The following is a 23353-nucleotide window of genomic DNA, read 5'->3' as shown; positions in this document are numbered from 1 at the left end:
GAAAAAGGGGGGAAAAAAGGGGGGGGAGAAAAAAGGGGGGGGAAAAGGGGGGGGGGAAAAAGGGGGGGAAAAAAAGGGGGGGAAAAAAAGGGGGGGAAAAAAAGGGGGGGAAAAAAAGGGGGGGAAAAAAAGGGGGGAAAAAAAGGGGGGGAAAAAAAGGGGGGGAAAAAAAGGGGGGGAAAAGGGGGAAAAAAAGGGGGGAAAGTATGACATAAGCTAAAACATCAGATATGGGAAATGATAATTTATCACTAAAAGATTCCCCTTCCCAAAGGAAATAAATCTGCTGACAAACAAATGCCTCTGAAATCCCCTGGCCAAGCAGCCTGTGCCCCTCTAGCAGCACTGAAATAATAATTGATTACTGCCACCAATTAGCCTGAATGTGATCACAGAAACGAGCCCTGGAGTTCCCTCTGCAAACACCAGCAGAGAGCAAGGATTCCACCAAGCAACCACCCTGGCACCTGCATGGAAAAAGGCAAATTTCAAAGAAAATTCCACATTTCTTTATTTCCTAAGGTCTTCAAAGCCACGCACAGCAATTACCTCAGGCAGCCAAAGTACACAGGTTTGGAGTTTTTTATGTAGTCATAAGTCAGCAAGATTAATGAAGAGCTTGAAGGATCCTGAGAAATTGTCTTTTTACATTCTGTTCTTATGATATTTAAATAAAGGATTTGTGCCTCTGAGATGTTTTCCCACTGTATTAGTTAAGAATTTGATTGTTCTATTAGAATTGCTGCCCCTTTCTATTTTATAGAAGCATCTACTTGTGGATCCACAGGGTCAGGTTTTTAGGTACCTGCACCAAGAAACTTGTGTTTCCATGAGTCTGGAATGATTTACTTATTGCAATTTATTTATTATATGGTATAGGATTTACATTTACATCCCATAATGATACTGATTAAAGTGCTAAAATGTATTTTATTATTAAAGAAATCAGAAAAAAAAATAAATTCTGTGATGTGAATCCAAGCCCAGGTGAAAATCCTGGCAGGGAGTTCTTCAGCTCCCATTGAAAAGATTCTGTCACGACAGAACTGCAATTTATTTATTTGTTATAAATAAATAAATATGATAATCAAAATCTATATTTATAGTACAGAATTTAAATTTACATCATATATTGACACAGATAAAGTGTTGAAATGTATTTTATAATTAGAGAAATCAGCAAAAGGAGTTCTATGATGCGAATTCAAGCCCAGGTGAAAATCCTGGCAGGGAGTTCTTCAGCTCCCATTGAAAAGATTCTGTCACGACAGAACTGCAATTTATTTATTTGTTATAAATAAATAAATATGATAATCAAAATCTATATTTATAGTACAGAATTTAAATTTACATCATATATTGACACAGATAAAGTGTTGAAATGTATTTTATAATTAGAGAAATCAGCAAAAGGACTTCTATGATGCGAATTCAAGCCCAGGTGAAAATCCTGGCAGGGAAAAGTTCAGCTCCCATTGAAAAAAAAAAACCTCATGTCCTCACAGAACTGCTATTTATTTAGTTAGTTAGTTATGTATAATAAATAAATAAATAAATAAATAAATAAATAAATAAATGTTAATATATTAATTTAATAAATTAAATAAATAAATTCTACACTCTACATGGCAGCAGCACGTGCCAAGGCCCGAATGCAGCTCCCAGGGCTGGAGCCCAAAGAGCCTCGGGCACACAGAAAGGGAAAGGGGGAGCAGGAAATTCAGTTTTTCATATCAGCCCCAAGCAGGGCTTCTCCCCACTGTGCAAAGTGCACCGAGAGGGCAGAAGAATGGCAGAGGGAGCAGATCTTCCTGCTTTTCTTCAGCCCTCAATGAGGAGATTCCAATCGGTTTGGAATGAAAACACAGCCGAAGATGCATCTTAGGCAAGGCCTGGACTGCTGGCAAAGCTGATCCCAACACAACAATCCTATTTCAGCCCTCAAAATCTGGGCTATTCTGTCCTTCCAGCTTCCAGAGCTGTCCATGCCAGAAAACTGCATTTTTATGTGTATTACCAGAGTGTTACCTATAGGCTCAAGCACGCAGCGAGTTAGGAAATTCTATATATTCTGTATGCAATATTTTCCTGGCCCACACAGAGCTCAGCAGGGCCTTTAGGAACATTTTCCCAGCACTCTGGCACATGCTAAGGCCATTGCTTGGTGGAAGAGGGAGATTTCATTCCCCTAACCCCACACCTCATCCTCCAGACACTCTTCCTCACAATCAGACTGAATCCAGTTAATTTATTGCCACAATAACCCCTACCCTGCACAGAGACAAACCCCTCGATGGAATGAGGGGATTTTTAGAAGCCAAGTTTCAGCCACACCTAGGATTTCAAATCCATGAAAAGCACTGCAAGTAAACTCAAACGGGATCCTGCATTCGCTGGGAATGAACCGGGATCCAAAGAGAAAACTCTGATAGCAAAATGATCAAAATCCCAACCAAGTGAGAGAGGCAGAGCTGCAGTTTCTGCTTCCACATTCCCTCGGTTTTCCAAGCCCTCCTCCCCCCATTCCCATCCCACTCTGGGGGCAGAGGGAGGAGGATGTTCCATCACTGCTCCTTTTCATCCTGACTGACCAAACCTCTGCCCCACCTCATTAAGCACCTCATCCAAATCCCACCCTGAATAGGAATTTGCATATAGACAAGGCTTTTGCAGCTCATTAATGGCCTCTGAATAACTCTCACACGTTCATGAATTTATACCCTGCCTGTCTCTTTTACACACACAGGATTATTTAGGGTCTGCTGACAAAACAAGGCAATTTCTGGGTTTCAGTAGAGATTTTTTGTATGAACTGAGTTCACCTTTGTGCCTCCTGATCCACTCACTAGGTAACAACCTACAGCTCCTGCTTCCAGGTAAGGATGTTTTAACTGCTTCACAATACTGCTCAGCCTCCATGTCAAAAGGAAAAATACAAATAAAGACATCAAGACATCATCGTGTGGGCCCAAGAAGTGGAGTCCACGCAGTTAATTAATTATTAATTATCTCAAGCCTTTTACCAAACTGTGTGAATGGCCTCTAAAAAACAGAGGCACATTCTACCAAACTTTTGGAGTGAACTGAACGTGGGAAACAAGTTCCAACACATCTCAGCTTCCCCTCCACGCAGCCTGGCACCAGCTCAGAGTCCTCCACGTGTTTAAGAACAGCAGAACAGGTCAAAGGAAACGATGAAAACCCACTCTGCACACACGAGCTGAGCATTCCTCCAGCATCGAGAACTCCTTTAAGACAGTGAAGGCAGGCCCTGGATGCTCAGCTATTCAAAGTTCTTCTGTTACCGTGGGGCTGAGCTGTTCTGAGCAAACAATAGGGGAAGGTCATGCATGGAGTCCCTGCACTGGCACTCTGGGCTTAACCTGTTCCTGCACAGCCAGAAAAGCCTGGGTCTGCAGGGTTTGAAGGATGGAGCATCGCTGGCAGAGCCCAGTTTAATGTGCAGAACTTGTGGGGAAAGCAGAGCAGCCAGCCCAGAGCTTTGCAGGGTGGCCTTTGCCACTGCTGGGCCCAAGGTAAACACAGGTATGGGAACATCAGCTCAGCTGCGAGCACACAGATCACTGGGAGAAATGGCTGGGAGGGAGCACAGAGCAAAAAGAAAAATTATTCTAAATTATGTCAATTCCTGCTTCATCCAAAGGTCCAAATGTGGGTGGGTTCGGTGGTATCATCACAAGAAACATATAAAATAATTATATATACATATATACACAGATGAGAAGTGGAAATGTCAGAAGATGGCAGAAGTCCAGCATGACTTCCCTAATGAAGAAATAATGAAAGCTCAGAGTTTTCAACCTAAAAATAGAGGACCTGGGGACAGCTGTGATCCAATCTAGGAAACCATGAGCAGCACACGGAGATGGACAGGGAGGAGGTGTCTGTCCTCCTCCATCACAACACCCAGGGATGGAACTGGGCTCCAAACTACACAAGCAGGGTCAGAAATCCCTTCCAAAATACTGGGAACAATATCAGGTTATAAAGGTTCAAGGAAACCTGGAAAGGCACTTGAAAATAGATCTAGGATGGCTCATGCATCCCACTGGATGCAGAGGGCTGAGCTGGAAGTGGCTGCAGATGGGAGAATATTGCAGGGAGGGGATTTCTCCCACTTTGCCCTGTTGCTGCTTCTCCTCACTCACACATTTCTAGGAGCTGCAGGAGACACCGCCAGGCCGGATGGACCCTTGGTCTGAACCACCACAGCCACTTTTCCATCCCCAAAAATCAGTTTCTAACACGTTTGTTTTCAGCCATTTCCTCTAAAAGCCAAGTGACATTGTCGAGGGCCTCAAATAAAAATGTCACTGCAGAACAGAAAGAGACATTTTAGCAGCAAAGAGGCAAAAGTAGAAATTAGCTGAATGAAAACCTGGGTGGACACCCTTAGAAAAATATTATTTCAAATCCTTGTGATTCAAACCAACAACAGTTCTGATACTTGAAATAAAAAAAAAAAATCCTGAAGCCCTGCCATGGAGTGGCCTCAGCAGATTCACAGATGAGAGGCTGTTAAATCAACACAGAACCTACCAAAAAGAACAGCTTTGTTTCTGTCCCACGTTCCTGGTGCTGTGCATTTCTAGGTGCACTCACAGCTCCATCCAGAGCCTGAGCAGAGCTGCCTCCAACAGCTTTTCCAGGAAGCTGAAAATCTCCACAAATACTTGGACTGCTTCAAAGGCTCTTATTTTGCACCAGGGAAACGAGATACAACATCTGCACAGAAGTGAGATCATTTTGTCAAGGGAGTCTCGAGAAACAAGATGAGGAATGAATGTATCAAAAACATTCTCATCCACACAACTCTTCACAGGACTCTCCTGCAGCTCACACCACGGATTTTACCTGAACCAAATTATCCCTACTGCATTTGGCTTCTGCTTTTTACAAAAAAAAAAAAAAATACAGAATAGGGAGCTGCACCTAAGCTAAACTGCCAAGGAAAACTCACTTTGCTGCTATTTTCATCCTATATTCTATTTTGCACACTAACTAATCATTTCTCAGTTGGGTATCTTCTATAAACCATCCTGTATATCCCATTTGCAGTTGAATATCTCGTATAAGCCCAGCTCAGAAAAGCCAGGCCTCTAAGTTGTGCCCAGCACGAATTCCTGAGAACATTTCTCACATGTTTGCACACTCCACTGACTGTGACCACAAAAGATGCAGCTTCAGGTGTTGCAGCCAAGCAAGGAGGAGATTGAGCTCAGTTTTCCAGGTGCTTTAGAGCCATGGATTTAACGGAGAAGGGGAAGGAGTAGGAGGGGTTCAACATGAACATTAATTTCATGGAGCCTCCTGGTGAAGAGCTGCGTGTCACCTTCTCCCCTCTTATGAAATTTCAATTTTTGGGAGCAATTCCCACCTTTCCCTTGGTATCAGTGGACAGTCTCAGGAACTACTTTTGCACGCTGCTGAGGATGTGCACGAACAGAAACCCTCAGGAGTACAAACTCCTCAAGAACGACGCCGTGGCATGGAATCACCTGCCCAAATCCCGTTCCCAGAAATTCTGTGTCAAAGAGGTGAGGTCCAGCAGGATGACCTGGCAGCAGGTTTGGGAACAGGACTCGTTCAGCCTGGTGCAGAGAAGGCTTTGGAGCAACCTCCTGGCAACCTTCCAACGTGTCCAGGAGGTCACCACGGAAACAGCCACGATCCTCCCACTGAAACACAGCACAAGCTGAAGGAGGAGGCCCAGCATGGAGACCAAAAAGGCCAAACCAACCCTGTTTTCACCATGAAAGCAGCTAAGCCAGGGAAGAGGCTGCCCACAGAAGTGGTGCCATCTCCATCCCTCAAGTTTCACAGACCAGACTGGACCAAGCCCTGAGTGACCTGTTCTGACCCCACAGCTGATCCAGCCTGGGCTGGAGATTGCCTCCCAACCAGAATCACTGAATGATCTGTGGTCAGGATCAAGAAGGTGTCAAATGGAAAGAAACACCATGAAAAACCAATGGGAGATCCCTGCTGAACTCTGGTTTAAAGAATTCAGCATGAGCATTTATATTGGGGCTGGAAACTGGGAAAAAGCACTCAGGATACACCACCACCAGATAAGGGACAGGGAAGGAAGTCCCTACAGAGATAAAGGGATGCTCCACCATTTGTGCAGGAGGAGCTGCTGGCTGTGTGAGCCCCAAAGCAGGGCAGAGACAGGAGCCGCCCCCTGCTCCCTGTCCTGCTGTCAGGCGTCCTTCCCGGATGGAAATGGCCACTGGAGCATTTCCTGCAGCCCAGGCAGGGCCCAGCCATGTTTACTCCCATGGGTCCAGCCAGCTCATTCCCATTTCCTAACCCAAACACGGGAAGTTCACTGTGGAGCATCTGCAGTGCAGCCCATGAGGTGACAGCACTTATCTCTGTCCCCTAAATAAACCTCCACGTGGCCACAGAGTCCCTGCTCTGCTGCAGGGCCCAGGGCTCCCTTCTCCCCAAGCACAGCCTTTAGGAGGCTCCTCTTCCTTCCCATTAATTATCCTGCCACTTCCCATATAAATCTCTTGTATATCATCTCCCGTAGACGTGAAGGTCAAGCTCAGGCTGACCTCTGGTCTAATTGTACCCTGGTTTTTCATTTCTTTGTTTCCCATATTCCAGACAAGCCCATAATACCCTCCCACTCCTCCCCAGCCTTGGAATCCAATCTGCAGAGCGCTCTGAAGGGACACAACAGACAGGGACAGCCACAGCCAGCCCCAGTCCCAAAGGGAAAACCAGATGAAGCAAATTGCTGAGCAGCTCCTGGATCAATGCAGCTGAACCAGCCACAGGAGCCTCAGCCAAAGAGGGAGAAGAAAAGGTTTGAAGGGACAATAACATCCTGTTCACCTGGTTCCACAGAATTCTGCCTGAAAACCTGCAAGATCAGAGCAAAACTACCATCTCCTGGCCCCATCCTCAGCTCCATCTATTCTCAAAGCTTTAATACTTCTAGTTTGTCTTGTAGCCCCCAAGCTTTTAATTTACTTTGAAATAGCCACATTTTATGGCAGTGACTACGTTTGAAATGGCTTTGATAGCGTTGAGTAAAATTACAGAAATAAGCAGCCCTTTGTAGGCTCCTTTCTCCTCCTCATCCCCCTCCCTTGCAAAAGATTTTTGAATATCTGCTCTCTCTACTCACTCTACTTTTAAGAAAGGCATTTGTTTCCATGAACAGACTGCTACTGAAGGTACTACGTGCAATTTCTGCATCATAAAATCCAATCATCTCCACTTTAAAAAGTCCAAACCAACACTCTCAGCACTTACTGGTCTGCACAGAGCTGGAGCAGTGACAGAGCACAATCAATACCTGAGCTTCAGCAAGAGGATCCCAAAATCCAGCTGCCCCAGCAGTCACTCCAGATGGGCATTTCCCCTTTTCTCCTGCTCAAGAACAACCAACACAAACATTTATTTGTGATTCTTGCAGGCAAAATTCTGTTAACCAGAGGTGAAGGGGGGCAGCACAAGCTGAGGCACACAAGGTATTTACAGAGAAGTTTTTCACGTAAAAGCCTTGTTTGCATTCTTCCCTGAAATCTGGGGTTTTCAAAAGGCTTTTACTACTTTTTATGGAGGGTGATAAAGCCAAGTTTTCCATTAGAAGGGCACCTGTAAAGCAGAAGTTTCTACACTGAAAGCACAGCAGCAAAAGCAAAGAGACATTTCTGACACAACTTCAGCTCTGGAGGTGAAATTCTCTCCTCGTGGAGCCAAGAGCCAAACACCAACACCCCGCGTAAGAGAAAAGCCCCAAGAGAAAAAATCCATTCTCCAGCCACAAATCCTCTGGGACACTGAGAGATCCAAAACTTAACCCTCTCAAAATGCTGGTTCCCAAGCAACCAAAGGACTACGGCTTCAAATTCCATCGTTTCAGCACAGCCCAATGCCACAGGGATGGAGAGCACCAGCCCACCTCACTCCAAGCTTTAGGACAAACAATCCCAGGAGATGCTCCAAAGGGTCAGCCCCCAACTCACTTCAAGCTTTAGGACAAACAGGAATTCCAGGAGATGCTCCAAAGGGTCAGAAGCACCCTAAGCTTTAGGACAAACAAGAATTCCAGGAGATGCTCTAAAGGGTCAGAACCACCCTAAGCTTTAGGACAAACAAGAATTCCAGGAGATGCTCCAAAGGGTCAGAACCACCCTTACTCTAAGCTTTAAGACAAACAAGAATTCCAGGAGATGCTCCAAAGGGTCAGAACCACCCTAAGCTTTAAGACAAACAAGAATTCCAGGAGATGCTCCAAAGGGTCAGAACCACCCTTACTCTAAGCTTTAAGACAAACAAGAATTCCAGGAGATGCTCCAAAGGGTCAGCCCTCACCTCACCCCAAGCTTTAGGACAAACAAGGTTTCCAGGAGATGCTCCAGAGAAAGGACAGGGCTGGGGGTATCTCAGAACAATTACAGGGAGCACTCGAGCCTCAAGTGCCTGAAGCTCTGGTTTGGTTTTCACTCTAATGGCACTGAAGAGAGCTGATGAGAGGCTGATTTCCCTGAGAAGAGATTCCAGGAACTCCAGCCCACCGTGCCAAACGCATTAGGGACCAGTCTGCCCTCCCTGGGCTCTGCTGGATGCAGGGCAGGCTCTAAACCACAGCACTCAGGCTCCATCCCTATAAATAGCCCCAGTATCAGAGGCAGCCCAGCTCCCCACACCCTGCTCCGTGGGATGCTGTTCACTGTTTCTCTTGTGTGCCCCCATCCATGAACATTCTCACCAATGGCCAGGCAATCCTGAGCACTTCTCCTCCCTGCAGGATCATTTTTCTTGCCCAATAAAGCTGAATAAGGTGCATTTCCTGCCTGCTTCTAACTGGGATTCCTAAATACCCTTATAGCCAAAAGAAAATCATCTGTATATCCATTCAAAATAACCACTACAAAATGCTGGTGCTGATACCTTCCTCCTCAAGTGAATTTGACTTGCACAGACCCAGAGATCCTCCCAGGATGGGGAAGGTTTACCCAGAGTTCTCTGGCACTGTATTTATGTGCAGCATGCAACAATCTGCGGTTTCATGGCCATAAAAAAGGGTTATGGATTGAGGCTTGCACAGTTCAGCTGCCAATTTTATCCCTCTGATATCTGCAACCCCAGTGCTGATGACCTAAGGCTCAAAAAAAAAGATACCCAGTCCAAAAACCAGTGAAAAATACAATTGTGCTGGCACACACCAAATTAGAGCATGAGCAAACGTAATCCAAGGGCTCAGATAACAATGAAAAGTGGATTATATTTACTTTAATCTCAGCAACACACAACCTCAGCAACTTATAAAAGGATTAAGCAGGAAGAGCTCGTAATGCAGAAGTGTAAAATTCTAATTGAACACTGAAACAGGTAGATTATGTTTATTAAAATTAGGGATGCAATTCCACAGGTCCATTTGTCACTGTTATCCCAAAAGTGCCTCCCTGGATTTCAGGGAGGGGTATTTCCCAACTGAGAATATTTCTAAGTGGTTTGTGTTCCTCACCATTGTGTGGAAATGCTGTGATGAATTTTCATTCAAACTCTTGGCTCACTTTTTTTTAAGTATAAATTATGTCTAACAAGAAACACACCAGGGATCTCTTCAATCCCCAAAGGCACTTTCTTAAAAGGAGAGAGAACAAAGGAGAAAACCTCCCAGCATGTGCTTTCCAAACCAACTTCTTAGGACAGTATCAAGAATGACAATACTTGAACATAAGCTTTTCTTTTTCATTCTTTGATCCGTGGTTAATTGAATTGATTATTGCAAACTGTGTAATGATTTCCAAAATGCTGGAGTGGAAGGCAAAGATCACAACAATCTAATAACCAATTTAAAGAGATGTAAGAAATATTGAAGGAAAGATTTAATCACTCAAGTATACTCCTTCCAATTAGAAAGAGCTTTAAATAGCTTACCTTGAGATAAATGAGAGTCTGGGTGCAATTAGACAGGAATAGTAATTAAGATCAGGAAAATTCACATATGCCTCAGCCTATGGAGTGAGGGAGAACTCTGCAGAAGAACAAACTTTGCAGTTACCTTATTTCAGCAGCAGAAAGGAAAACATACTGCTTCAATTTACCCCAACCTTCCTGAGTACCCAGGAATTCAGGAACCTCACAAGGCTGGGATCTACAAAGTTGTGTTTCATCTTATCTGACTTTTTTTTTTTTTTCCCCACAGAACAAACAATCCCAAATGGGGGCAAAAAAGGCTGAAAGGCCCTTGCTTGTGGTAAGAAAACAGATTACAGGAAAGGCAATTTCATGATTAAAACTCCATGAAAAATTGTGGCAAGTAAGACTGACCACTGTTTTTCTGGAGGGAGCAAGAACTTTAATTTTCCTTTGGCAATAGCACCCATCATATCACATTCCCTAATTTCCACATGCTCCCCACACATAGCCCCAGGGTTCTTAGCACAGGAAGGCAACAAAGTTTTAGAAACTTGAGTAAGTTTTTCTGACCAACTTTTTCTGGCCAGGCAAAAGAGTCCCAACCCAAGTATTACAGTTGATTTTAGTTTTTAAAGGTCACTAAACCTGAAATCAATCCCATTTGCTAATTAATCAGAGGAGAACCGTACAAGGCTTTACCTAAGAAAATAATTAAAGAAATTCACTGGTCATTCTTCAAAGAGCAGAGTCTTAATCACAAACCCTCCCTTAGCTACCTTTCAACTCTCAAAAAAAAAAAAAAAAAAAAAAACAACGAACTTGAAAAGCACGTTTTCTGGGGATTTACTCCTGCTTGAAAAAATAGCCAGTGTCCCCAGCCACGATGTCAGGGTTTCCCACGAGCCACATTTTTCTGAGGAGCACTGAGCTCCTGCAGCACCCGAGAGCCTGGAGAGCTGCAGGGTGACAGCTCCAAGCCCAAGCAGGAGATTCTGTGCCCCCCTCTCCTTCCTGACAGAGCAGGACCCACCCACGCGCCTTTTGAAGTTTAAAGACAAAAAAAAAATTCAGAAATGTCCTGAGGTCTTCCAAGTGTGAATTTATGAAGTAATGACTTTTTTGTTAAGCAAACTGCCGAGCTCCTGTCGCTACAGAAAAAAAGCCCAACTTTTCACAGAGAGCCACCCTCCAGCCCCTGCCTGCAAGTGCCACTCCGATCATAACCTGAGCAGAAAACTGAGATTGACAGTAAAACAGTAACTTTGCCATTTGCCCTCCACAACCCTGAGGCAGCAACGGCGCTTTAGGAAACATAAATTTTAAAAAAATCTGCTTTTTCTCTGCTGATTCTCAAGAAGGAGATTTCTTACCGTGATCAATAAAGAGGTTTGGAATGACTTTATTCCCTATCTCCCATCTCTTTGAACTCCTTTTGAATCCCTCTTGCTAATAAAGGCATCACATAAAGCCAAGCTGGCTGCTGTGCACCACGAAACTCTCGCAGTTACTTACCAAAACACACTATTCCATTTGCCACGCTAAAATTAACAAAAAAGTTGAGCACTGGAATCACATCTTAACCCTTTGATCTCGTTATGTGGGAAGCTGAGTTTGAAAAGAAAAAAGGCTTAAGGACTACACAGCTCAAGCAATACAATGTGGTCTGAAGATACCCAGAAAAACGAAGGCCAGGGGAGGATTTAAAGGAGGATCTGAAGGCTCCTGACCCACACAAGCCAGAGCACACCCAAGATTTGATATTTCTTCGCCTGCTGACAGCTCCTTAAGCATCTAAAAACGAAAGTGCACAATACCTTTGATACACAGAAAACTGAGGGAAAGACAAAGTATCTCCTTAGTCATACTTGACGTATTCCGTAGTTTATGCTACACGTTTAACACGCCCGTGCCCGTACACATTTCATATCCACCTGATTCGTGCCGTTCACTCTGCGAACTTCAAGAGGCAGGAGCCCTCCTGGTGAATAACGACCCTGTGACAACTGCGAGGAAACTCTGCAACTTTTTAGCACCCTGCAGGGCGTGCAGGGCTCAGTCTGCACCCACGCACGGCCTCAAAGCTCCCGCAAAGTTTCGGGGGGTCCTTTCCTCGGATTTTGGGGCGGATGCTTACCCTTACCACCCTCTATGCATGCTGCTCTTCCTCAGAACTGCTGATTCTCCTGCGCGTTAGGAAACGCGAAGTTCCGCGTCCGGCAGAGCTCCTCCCGCTCCTGCCCCGCGGGTGAGCGCCCAAACCCCCCCCAAAAATCCTCCAAAACCGCCCCAAACGCAGCGACCCCCGCCCGGGCAGCGCCGGCCGGGCTGCGGGGCGGCTCGGAGCGCCCCGTTTGCACGCGTTCCGCAGGATGACAGGGACGGCCGCCAGCTCAACACCGCGGAACTCCTCCACATCTGCTTGTGACGTTCTTTATTTACCGGAGGGGCGGCGAGCCGGCCTCCCCGGCGCGCTGCCCCCGCTGTCACCGCCGCTGCCGGGGGTCGCTCCCGCCGGACTCCCCTGCAAACTTCGCGGGGCGCCCGGGGCTCCGTCCCCCGCCCCGGCAGCGGCCGCGCCGCCCCCCGCGGGGGCTCCCCCGGCCGCCGCCCTCAGCCCGCGGCGGCGCGGCCCGACCCGGCGGGCGCGGAGCGGAGCCGCCCGCGCTGCCCCGGTTGCCGGCGGGGCCGCCCGGCGGAGCGCGGCCGGCGAGGGGGGGCGGCGAGGGGAGGCAGCTCCGCGCTCCGCTCCCCACCCACCCCGCCCCTCAGCCCTCGCTGCCGGCGGGGCTCTGCCGCGGCCGCCCCGGCGGGGCTCGTCTCGCCCCGGGCCGGTCTCGGCCGCGGCCCCGGCGGCGCCGCGGGGGGACCCGGAGCTGCGCTTTACCTTTAGTTCCGCACTGTCCGCCATCTTGCGACTCTGCGCGCAGGCGCAGTGAACCCCGCCGGGACACCGCCCCCCCCCGCCGCCCCGCCCGCCCGCAGCGCGCAGCGTTTGAATCGCGGCGCCATTTTGTGCCTCCTCGGCCGGGCCGTCCCCGCCGCTCCGAGCCCTCGGCCCGCGGCCGCCGCACCCGCCGGGCTCTCGCTGCGGCTCCCGAGCCGCCCCGGGCCGCCGCCCTGCCCGTAAAGTTTCGCCGTGCGCGGCGCGGCCCCCGCGGTGCTGCCGGCCTCGCTGCGCGCTCCGTGAGGGGCGCGGGTCCCTCCGGGCGGCCCCGGCTCCCCTCAGCCCCCCTCAGCCCCGCGGATCGCCCCAGGGGAGCGGTGGATGCGCCTTCCTGCAGTAATAAATAAATTGATTAAAGTGGGATTTTGGAACTCCGCTTCCTGCTACTTAATCCGCGGGCTTCAGACCTTTAGGAGTGGAACGGGATGGGGCTGGGGTACCTCAGAGGGCGCCGGCGGAACCTCCGGCTCCTGGTCTGCACCAAGCGGGAAATAATGAACTTTATTTCGGGGAATTGTAATTTTTATTTCCCTGGGCTAATGCCGAGAAGTTCAGGAATCACCGTGAGTTCTCCCGGGTTTTCCTGTTACCGAGGAACAGCACTACAGGTGTTTTAGGAGTCCCAAAGAGCAGAGAATTTGGATCCAAATACGCCCATTTCGTGTCAATTTTGAATAAAATTTGTGCTCTTTCAACAGCAAGCCAGAGGGGAAAATATCTACCAAAATTCTGCCTGGCAAGATGACGGCATTAGTTGTGAATTTGGGTAGATTAAATATTAGTATTTAAGTCACTATAGCTTGATTCAGCTTCTTTCTACCTGTGTGTTATTCCATAAATATAGATCACCATGACAATTTCTCTCCTTGGCCTTCACCTTAATGCACAGAATGGAACAAAGAAAACAAAATTTCCTATTTTTCCATAGCTGCCATAAAATCCATCATCCTACATTCAGAAAGCACTTAGATTATGGACACTGAAAATAAAATAAAGCTTTAACGTCCCAGCTCTGCAGAATCAAACAAGGCGTGCAGGGAACCTTGGGGTAAGATAACCACGAGAGGTAGTTACAGAATTTAAATTTGAAACATTTGACTCAGAGGGTTACCCAGGATTTAAAATTAGGTAGTTTGTGTTAAGGGAAGAATGGGAGAGAGGTGTCAAATGTGTTTAAGGAGCTTTTTGATACAATGCTGGTTATTGGTAAGAATATTTATATGAAGACCTGAAGAAAACAACTCCTAGTAAATAGGGATGACAATGGAATGGTATCAGGATGTGTCACATCCCATCATTTCAGGACAAAACTGTATGGATTTTGACCAAGGTGGACAAGTCACATACACTTAACCTAGAAAAGGAACATATATAAATTATTTAAACATATATAAATAAATATATGAACATATATATATATAAATTTTATGTCTTCAATAAGCAGATTTTTGATGGCATCCTGTTTATGGTGAGGATATATGAAGTCCTGATACAAAGCAAACAACTCGTATCTCTTTCCAAACTTTTCATTTCCAAGCATTTCACCCAGAAATCTTCTCCAGCCTGGCAGAAAATCGGGGGAACTCCTGGCTGACACCCCTCTTTCCTCATCCCAGTTCCATGGATGGCCACTGTTCTCCTGGAGCTCTGCCACGCTCAAACGAAGCACTCGGAAAATGAGCAGCAATTAGAGGAGGCTGACGAGCAGCACTCTGATAATCCTGTGTGTAATGAAGATTTCTCCCAGTGTCTGAAAGGCTGGTTTGGGGAGGGGGCAGGGTGCTCGGTGAGATTGCTAAAAAAAATAAAAGTCAGATGACTCCAGAACGCCCACGGCTCCCATAATTAGCCCGTCTATTTCAGTGGTCTGAGGCAGCCCAGTGCAGAACCCTTTCATTTGAAATTATTAAACACACGTCATAATCATGATCTAATATGATCAATGAGCTCACATCAAGTTGAGAGAAATTGGCCTTAAAGCTCTGTAATTGTGTGGAGACAAATCCTTGGTTTATTTCGATCACTTTTGTATTTTTTTCCCCCTGAATGAAGCTGCTGCACAGCCAAACAGCTTTTCCTCTGCTTCTTCACTTCCTACCAAATTCAGTGGGATGTGGACATGTGCTTCAAAGTGTTTTGCTAAATCATGGCACAACACTATCAAACTTGACACATGGCCATAAACCACAGCGTCCTCTCTCAAAACTCACTTAAATAAAACAGCCCCAGAATGGCTTCAGCTGCATTAAAATAAGGAAGAGAACTAAAAAAGGGGATACAGAAAATCAGGTTTAAAATGGTCCTGCCAGTGTTTTTTACAGCCAAACCTCACCCAGGCTCTTCTTTTTTTTTTTTTTTTTTAGTTTGGGCTTTTTGATAGTCACTCCCTTTTCAGTGCAGAATATACTGGAGGATGGAGAAGGAACTTAATGAGAAAAACAATCTGCGCTTCTATTTTTAGGCTATTATTTACATGTAGTGAAATTTTGTTCCTCTCTGCTCCCGAGGCTCAGATGATGGTTTATTGCCAAAAAAAGCCTTTGTCAACACGCAGTCATTTCCAGAGGTGCTCTCAGTGGCTCCAGCTGTGGCAGTGATGGCAGCACTCAGATCTGTCAGAAAGTTAAATCTTTCCTTTTCTCTCCATTTCCAGAAGAAAATACTGGGATGCAAATGGAGTAGGGGAGAACAGCCCCAAAACAATCCTCCAGTTGTCCTGCTTCTGAGCTAAAGCTATGATATTTTTTTGATTTTTAACCTCTGTGGGGAGAGAAAACGAAAGACCAAGATTTCCCTCAACCCTCCAAAATTTTGTTATTTTCAATTCCCAATTTTCCAAAGTTGCATTTCCCCCTTTTGGCCGTATCACAGTAAAATAAATGACTTAAGAATCTGTCTCCTACTCGCCCATTTCTTTTATTTTCCTCTTCCGTAACTTCCCCAAAAATGTTTCGTGTCACATAACTCACACGCTCAAAGCCATGTTCAGACACAATAATATTTTTTAAAGATATGCATTTTTTTCTCAGAACATATTGTTTTCATTAGTCCCAGTATCCAAGAGTTTTCCCTTTTTGCCTAATAATCCAAATTTACTCTTTGCTTTAAAGTAATATAAGGGCATTTCTGAGCCTGAATAAAACTGATTTAATGAGAGACTCTCAGTTACTATTTCTTGATAGAAAACACAACCAAGCCCTTCAAATCCCTTTATTGCCAAGGTTGTTGCAGGCACGAAATGTGTGAAATACCCTTTTCTGAGGGACAAAAAGAGGAATATTTCAGTGAAAATTACTTGGCTGCACGAGAAGACAATGGAATAGCCCATATCTGATAAAACAAACCCATTTTTAACTTTATAACAACACACGTGGCTCCTTGTGCTGAGCAGGAAGTTGATGTGGAGAGGGCTGGCACAAACACCTCCCCAAAACCCACATCCAAGAGCAATATCAGACCAAATTATACCGTGTTGTGTTTCCACCCTCTCCCAGACTGGGCCCAAACGAGGGCTGCTGCTCAGAAAGGAAACTTTCCTGTGGGGGGAACTCCCAGAGGGGGAGCTCAGACCTGAATTTAGGGATCCTGGAGCATTTGGGAACGTCACCCCAGCCGTGGCCCTGTGGGAAGCGCACGCAAATGAGTTTGTGTAATTGTTAATGACGTGAGCGGTGTCACGGGGTGACACATCCCTCATTTCCCTGCTCCCTGGATTTTCCCTCCTCTGGCACCCAGGCTCTGCCCACGCCGCTCGAGTTCACGCCCCGCTGTGGCTTTGCACAAACTCTGCCCCGCTGCGATTTCTGCAAACATTTACAGACATTTGCATTTCTCACCTCATTTTGGGGCTGCCCTGCACACCTAGATTGTATTCCTGGCCTGGAATGACAGAATTCCCAGCTGTATTCCCAGCCTGGAGTGAGAGAATTCCCAGCTTGGAGTGACAGAATTCCCAGCCCATATTCCCAGCCTGGAATGACAGAATTCCCAGCCTAGAATGACAGAATTCCCACCTGTATTCCCAGCTTGGAATGACAGAATTCCCAGCCTGGAATGACAGAATTCCCACCTGTATTCCCAGCCTGGAATGACAGAATTCCCAGCCTGGAATGACAGAATTCCCACCTGTATTCCCAGCCTGGAATGACAGAATTCCCAGCCTGGAATGACAGAATTCCCACCTGTATTCCCAGCCTGGAATGACAGAATTCCCACCTGTATTCCCAGCCTGGAGTGACAGAATTCCCAGCCCAGCCGCTGTCACTCCCCAGCCCCACAGGGCCCTGCAGCTGCAGGACAATGGCCGTGGCCACAACAATCAGCCCCTTCTTGCCCAGGATTTGCATTCCCGGGATGATCTTGGGTGGGAGGGGCTCCCAGTAGATCCCAGTATCCCCCAGTCCCCCATCCATGTCTGTACTGGTCTGGGCCACCTGCCTGCAGATGAGGGGGGGACACTGGGGACAGGGTTGGGGACACCTGGACAGGGTTTGGGGACACCTGGGGACATCCAAAGCAGCATTGGCAACACCTGGGGACATGGTGAGGGACACCTGGACAGGGTTTGGGGACTCCTGGGAATGTTGGGAACAGGGCTGGGGACACCCAGAGACACCGGGACCAGGACTGTGGACACGTGGGGTCACCAGGACCAGGGCTGGGGACACTGAGGCACATCAGGGACAGGGTTAGGGACACCTGGGGACATGGGGAAGGGGTTGAGGGGGGTCTAAGGGACACCTGGACGGGGTTTGGGGACGCCTGGGGACCTCAGGAGCAGATTTGGGGACAGCTGGAGGAGGAGGAGAGCTTTGAGGTGCCTTCCAGGCCCAACCATTCCAGGATTGTGGGAGCTGCTGGTTTGTACTGGGACAAGGTGTGGCCAGCCCAGGGGAGGTGACAGCGTTTCCTGCCCCAGCATCCTCCTCACCTTCGTTTTACTCACCCAAAATTCACTTTTGGGACTTCTCTGTCTGGAAAAACTGCCCCTTTTGGGTGGATCTGCTTGCTTTTCTCCAGGTCTTTATTTGAATTATTCTATTTTGTTTTTTCTGAAATTAAAACTGGAATAGTTCTGTCTCTGAGAAGAAATGGTCATTCCTGAGATATTCATCTCCAGTTGGAAAAGCATTTCCTTTGGCCAAGTTAAATCCCCCTCTTTTTGTCAACAAAATTCCATTTCCATGAATCATGATTGGGATTTTTTTTTTTTTTTTTGGTCATTAGCACCCATTTTCATAATTTGTGGATGCAGCACAAAAAGAAAGAGTAAAAGGCAACCACAGCAGGTCCTGGGGAGCTCAGAAATTCAAAGCCAGGCAAAACTGAAAACATCAAATTCTCCAGAAGCTTCAAATTGGCCAAAAAACTATTCAAACATGAGGAGAAAAACTCCAGAAAGCTGCATTTATTTCCCAAATATCATCACAGAGGTGAGGGAGGCTTTTAATTGCACTCTCCAGACTTCCAGCATCAACAAACCCAGGGTGTCACTGGGAGGAACTCTCTCATTCCAATTAAAAGTGATTTTTTAGGCCCCAGTGCTTAAGTCAGAAGTTGTTTCTCTACAGATAGTAAATGATTCTTAATAAGCAAAGCCTGTGGCAATAAAACAAAGAAATAAAAATAACTCACATTTTCCAGAACTTGGAGAGTGAGTCCTTAGGATGTTCCCCCATCCCTCCATTCACATAGTGCACATAAAATGCTGATATTATCATATAATCTGAATTTATAATAATTTTTCCTATAGAGTGATCTAGAAAAAGGCCTGTTCCAATTTGAGTCTCTTTCCTGTCCTATAATTCCCATTATGGACCACACAAGGAATTCCTACAGAGTAGATTTTGCTCCAAATTTCCTTTTTTTTTTTTTTTTTTTTTTTTTTGCCTAAAACCCAGTATAAACTCAGGATAAAGCAGCAGCAGCCAGGCTGTGCCCTGAGATGGGCTCAGCTAGGGAAAAAAAAAAAAATCTTCATTTTTCACCCAATCCCTCCTCTTCCAGCATCCCCTGAGTCATGGGAATGCTGCAAATAAAGCTGAGCTCCAGCAGCAAGCAGAGCTCATTTCAGATGGCTCATGTGAAAACAACCCAGCTAATTATGCTGCAGTAATTACCTGAAAATTATATGTATGTTGTTTTTCCACCAGTCAATAGTGCTATTTTTGAACTTCTCATTGTTCTCATGGCCTGCTGGAGTCACATTGTCTCGAAATCCTCTTTTTTTGGCTCATCACTCACTCACCTCTGGACTGGGGAGGGTTTTTCAGGGGAATTTTCACCTGCAGCATTTGCCCTGCAGTTCAGATCCTCACCTGTGCTGCATTTCAGAAAATATTTCCATTTTAATGGTCTTTCCAATAAGGATTACGAGATTCTGACTCATCATCCCATCAAGATTTCCTCCTGAAAAAACAAAAACTGAAATATCAAAAATCCTGGAAATTGGTGGATCCCTTACTGGGATCATCCTGATTTTGAAAAGTTTCATTTCCTTCAGCTTAGATCTTCACCCGAGAAAATATTTCCATTTTAATGGTCTTGTAAATAAAATTTACGAGATCCTGACTCAACAACCCATCAAGATTTCGTCCTGCAGATCAACAATCCTGAAAATTCATGGATTCCTGATCATCATGATTTGGAAGAGTTTCATTTCCTTCAGCTCAAACCTTCACCTGTGCTGCATTTCAGGAAAAAAAATCCATTTTAATGATCTTTTAAGTAAGAATTAGAAGATTCTGACTCAACATCCCATCAAGATTTCCTCCTGAAAAAAACAAAAAATTAAATATCAAAAATCCTGAAAAATGCTGGATTCCTGATTGGGACCATCCTGATTTGGAAGAGTTTCATTTCCTTCAGCTCAGATCTTCACCTGTGCTGCATTTCCGAAAATATTTCCATTTTAATAATCTTTTAAGCAAGAATTACAAGATTCTGACTCAACATCCCATCAGGATTTCCTCCTGCACATCAAAAATCCTGAAAATTCCTGGATTCCTGATTGGGACCATCCTGATTTGGAAGAGTTCCATTTCCTCCCCTGCCCTGGGTGGGGCCTGTGATCCTTGTCTGTTTTTATTTCTTTCGAGAGCCACCAATAAAAGCAGCTGAGTGTCACACCCCACTCCCAGGAAGGGAATGCTGTCGGGCAGCAGGGCTGGGAAAACGGGAGGCAGGAATTCTTGGATCCATCCCAGAAAAACTCCTGCCACATTCCCTGAGTTTGCCCAAATCCGTGGGGTGAAATGCACTCGGAAGGACTCCTTGGGGAAAGGAAGATGCTGCTGATAAAAGGTGTCTCCCTGGACTGCTGAGAGGAAATTAATTAACATTTGGAAAAGCACTTTGAGATTCTTGGATGAAAGATGTTGGAGCTGGAATGCTGGCAACATTCAAATAAGTTGGAATAACGTTAATATTTATTGCACGCAGCGCTTTCATCTTCAAAGCTCTTTACCAACATCAATGAGTTAACAAAGAAAATATTAATAAAGATTATATTTACCCATTAAATTACCCTCCCAAAGCACAGATAAATAGAGCTGCCTCCAGATAAAAAATAGTACTAAAAAAAAAAGCTGAGCCCCAGCTCCAGTGTCAGGCACTAAATCCCTGGTGGGGCTGTCCATGGAAAACCAACTTGGAACGAGGAATTCTCTTAGTTTATATTCTGAATGAGGAACTATTAGTTTATATTTTTAATGAGGAATTATTAGTGTAATGATTTTAACTTCTAATGAGGTTGATTGGACCCTAGGCCTAATCCAGCACAACCAGGGTGAAAAATCAGGATGGCAAAGGGGGAAGGAAGAGCAATGCTTGGAAAAAGGCTCTGGTTGGTGAGCAGGAATTCCAGAATCCCTGAGGCTGGAAAAGCCCTCCAAGGTCATCCAGTCCTAAAAATTACCCTCCCACATCACATAAATAGAGCTGCCTCCAGTTAAAAAATAGCATTAAAAGAAAAACTCAGCCCCCACTCCATCATCAGGCACCAAAGCCCTGGTGGGGCTGTCCATAGCAAACCAACTTGGAACAAGGAATTATTAGTTTACACTTCGAACAAAGAATTATTAGTTTATATTTTTAATGAGGAATTATTATTTTATACTTTTAATGAGGAATTATTATTTTATACTTTTAATGAGGCTAATTGAACCCTAGGCCTAATCCAGCTGTTCTGGGAATGTATCACCCACTACCAGGGTGGAAAATCAGGATGGCAAAGGGGAAGGAAGAGCAGTGCTTGGAAAAAGGCTGTGGTTGGTGAGCAGGAATTCCAGAATCCCTGAGGCTGGAAAAGCCCTCCAAGGTCATCGAGTCCAGGCTGTGCCCCATCCCCACCTTGTCACCTCAGTGCCACATCCAGAATTCCTTGGATACCTGGGACAATGAGGGGAGCTCTGAGGTGCCTTCCGAGCCAAACCATTCCAGGATTCTGGAGGCTCAGCATCCAGGGCTGGGGACTCCAGGCCTCCCTGAGCACGCACTTCCAGGAGGAGGAGGAGGAGGAGGAGGAGGAGGATGTTTGGGTTTGTTGTGTCTTTGGGATGAACTCCAGGGAAGGGAGGAACGCTCTGTTCCACAGGAAGGAGAGGTGGAACCCCGGGGGGAGCTCCCAGACTAAACCATCCCAAGGAGCTGCGCTCTCCTTTTTTGTTTGGAAGTCAATCCTTGCTGGCACAGGCACAGCTCTGCCATTATCGCCGGGAAGCTGTGCCCAGCGGTTTACGGAAAACCAGTAAAGGAGAGAGCACTTGCAAGTGCATTATCTGCACTGACGGCAAGCACTCCCAGGGCCTCTCTCCCTCTGGGGCTCCCCTCCCCTCCCCCAGCTGGAAAGATAACGAGATCAAGATAAATAAATCGAGATAAATAAATAAAACAGGGGGAAACATTCTGTTGTGATTCCCCCACAACCATGATTTATCCCAAATCCCCCCCATTTCCATCAGTCTCCCCGAGCAGAGGCTCCCCTGGAGCACTCAGATGCATTCCAGCACATAATGGGCCGGGATAGATTTTTTTAGGAATCCACGGTGCTCTGCAGGCTCTGGAGGTCATTTTGGGCAGCCCATCGATGCTCAGCACAAATATTTCTGGTCAGCATGCTCTGTGCACGCCACTCTGGGCTCTGCACGGGCCAGATGTGCGTGCCACAGACCCAAAGCCCTGCCCCGGATTTTTCCAGGCTTGCTGTGAAAAACACCACGCTATCTGGGAAGTGTTTTGTGGATCTTGTCAGGGCTGGGGCAGCTCCTCCAGAGCTGGCTGGAGGCTTTACAAACCCAGGCACACATTAAAGCGCCCCAGTTAATCTCCTATACAGCCCCAACCAGGCAGGGCTTCAAATATGTTTCGTTTTGGAGAGAAATCAAATGTTACCTTTGGGAAACACGCTTATTATTAGCATTAGACACGGCTTTTGGGCTCCTTCCAGGAACTTTGCTGAGTTACAGGCGTTTTGTTACCGCTTTTCTTTGTGTCCTGGGTTTATGGACAGACAGTGGGGCTGAGCCTCGCTGCTGCCATCACAGGGCTTTGCAAACACTGATTCTTGTCCTGATGCCTCGGGGCTGGCTGGGAGCCAGCGAGGAGCAGATCCCCTCTGCTGAGGAAAAAGCACAGGAGCTCGTGCCATAGGTTATAGCCTAAGTTTTGATGTTATATTTATGTTATGGTCTAAGGTTTTTTACTTAATTATGATATCTAAATGTACTCTATTTTAATTCATATTAAATTTTAATATTTATAATATATAATATTTATATAATCATAATCGTAATATATTTTATATATTATATTTATAACTTATATCAACGTAAATGTAAATATATTCATAATTTTAATATATTACATAATATATTTAGAATACATTTATAATATTTTATCTTTATATATTCATAACATAATATTTATATAATTATTTATATTTATACTAGATAATATTTCTGTAGTATTGTATTTAAATTTTTCTTTATTTTTGTCGTTATTTTTTATATTTTAATTTTTTATTTTACTATTTTTATTTAAAGTGCTTTTATTTTAAATTTTAAATGTGTTTATTTTTTATTTTAAGTTATAAATTTTTATTATTTTTAATATTTAAGTTTAGAAGGTTTTTTTTAAGGTTTTATATTAAATTTGGTGTTGAAGTTTTAGTTTATAGATTTAGAGTTTTAAGAGTTTTTTGTATTTTAGATTTTAATTTTTTAAAAATATATTTAATTTAAGCAAAGTGCTTTAACGAAGGGCCAGACTGACAGCCAGACAAGCAGCCAAGGTCTTTTCCTCCCCATGTGATCTGTCCATAATCCTCCGTTTCTCCCCTAGATCAACAGGTTCCTCTTTATTTGTCATTGTCAGCTCTGGGCACAAAGAGCCCTTTGTCTGCAGCTCTGACCCAAACACTCCGGAGCTTTTCCTGCCCCTTCCTGCCCCTGTGCTCTCACTCACTGGGGGCTGCACAGCCCAGCCTTGAGCCACCAGCGGAGA

The 23353-nt window shown here is 45.6% G+C and overlaps 1 protein-coding gene across 1 annotated transcript in view; it reads right to left on the bottom strand.

Moving 5' to 3' along the window:
• Window positions 1–12918, bottom strand: part of PIAS1 (protein inhibitor of activated STAT 1) — a 54947-nt gene extending 42029 nt beyond the window's left edge. The window contains 2 exon segments of the mRNA XM_066559128.1: window positions 12794–12870; window positions 12873–12918. Coding sequence (XP_066415225.1) covers window positions 12794–12870; window positions 12873–12918 — 123 coding nt within the window.
• Between the last annotated feature and the right edge of the window lie 10435 nt (window positions 12919–23353).

Source organism: Molothrus aeneus, chromosome 13 (genome assembly GCF_037042795.1).
Source record: "Molothrus aeneus isolate 106 chromosome 13, BPBGC_Maene_1.0, whole genome shotgun sequence".
Taxonomy (NCBI): domain Eukaryota; kingdom Metazoa; phylum Chordata; class Aves; order Passeriformes; family Icteridae; genus Molothrus; species Molothrus aeneus.
The sequence above is the reverse complement of the archived record's forward strand: the minus strand, read 5'-3'. Positions and strand labels throughout refer to the sequence as shown.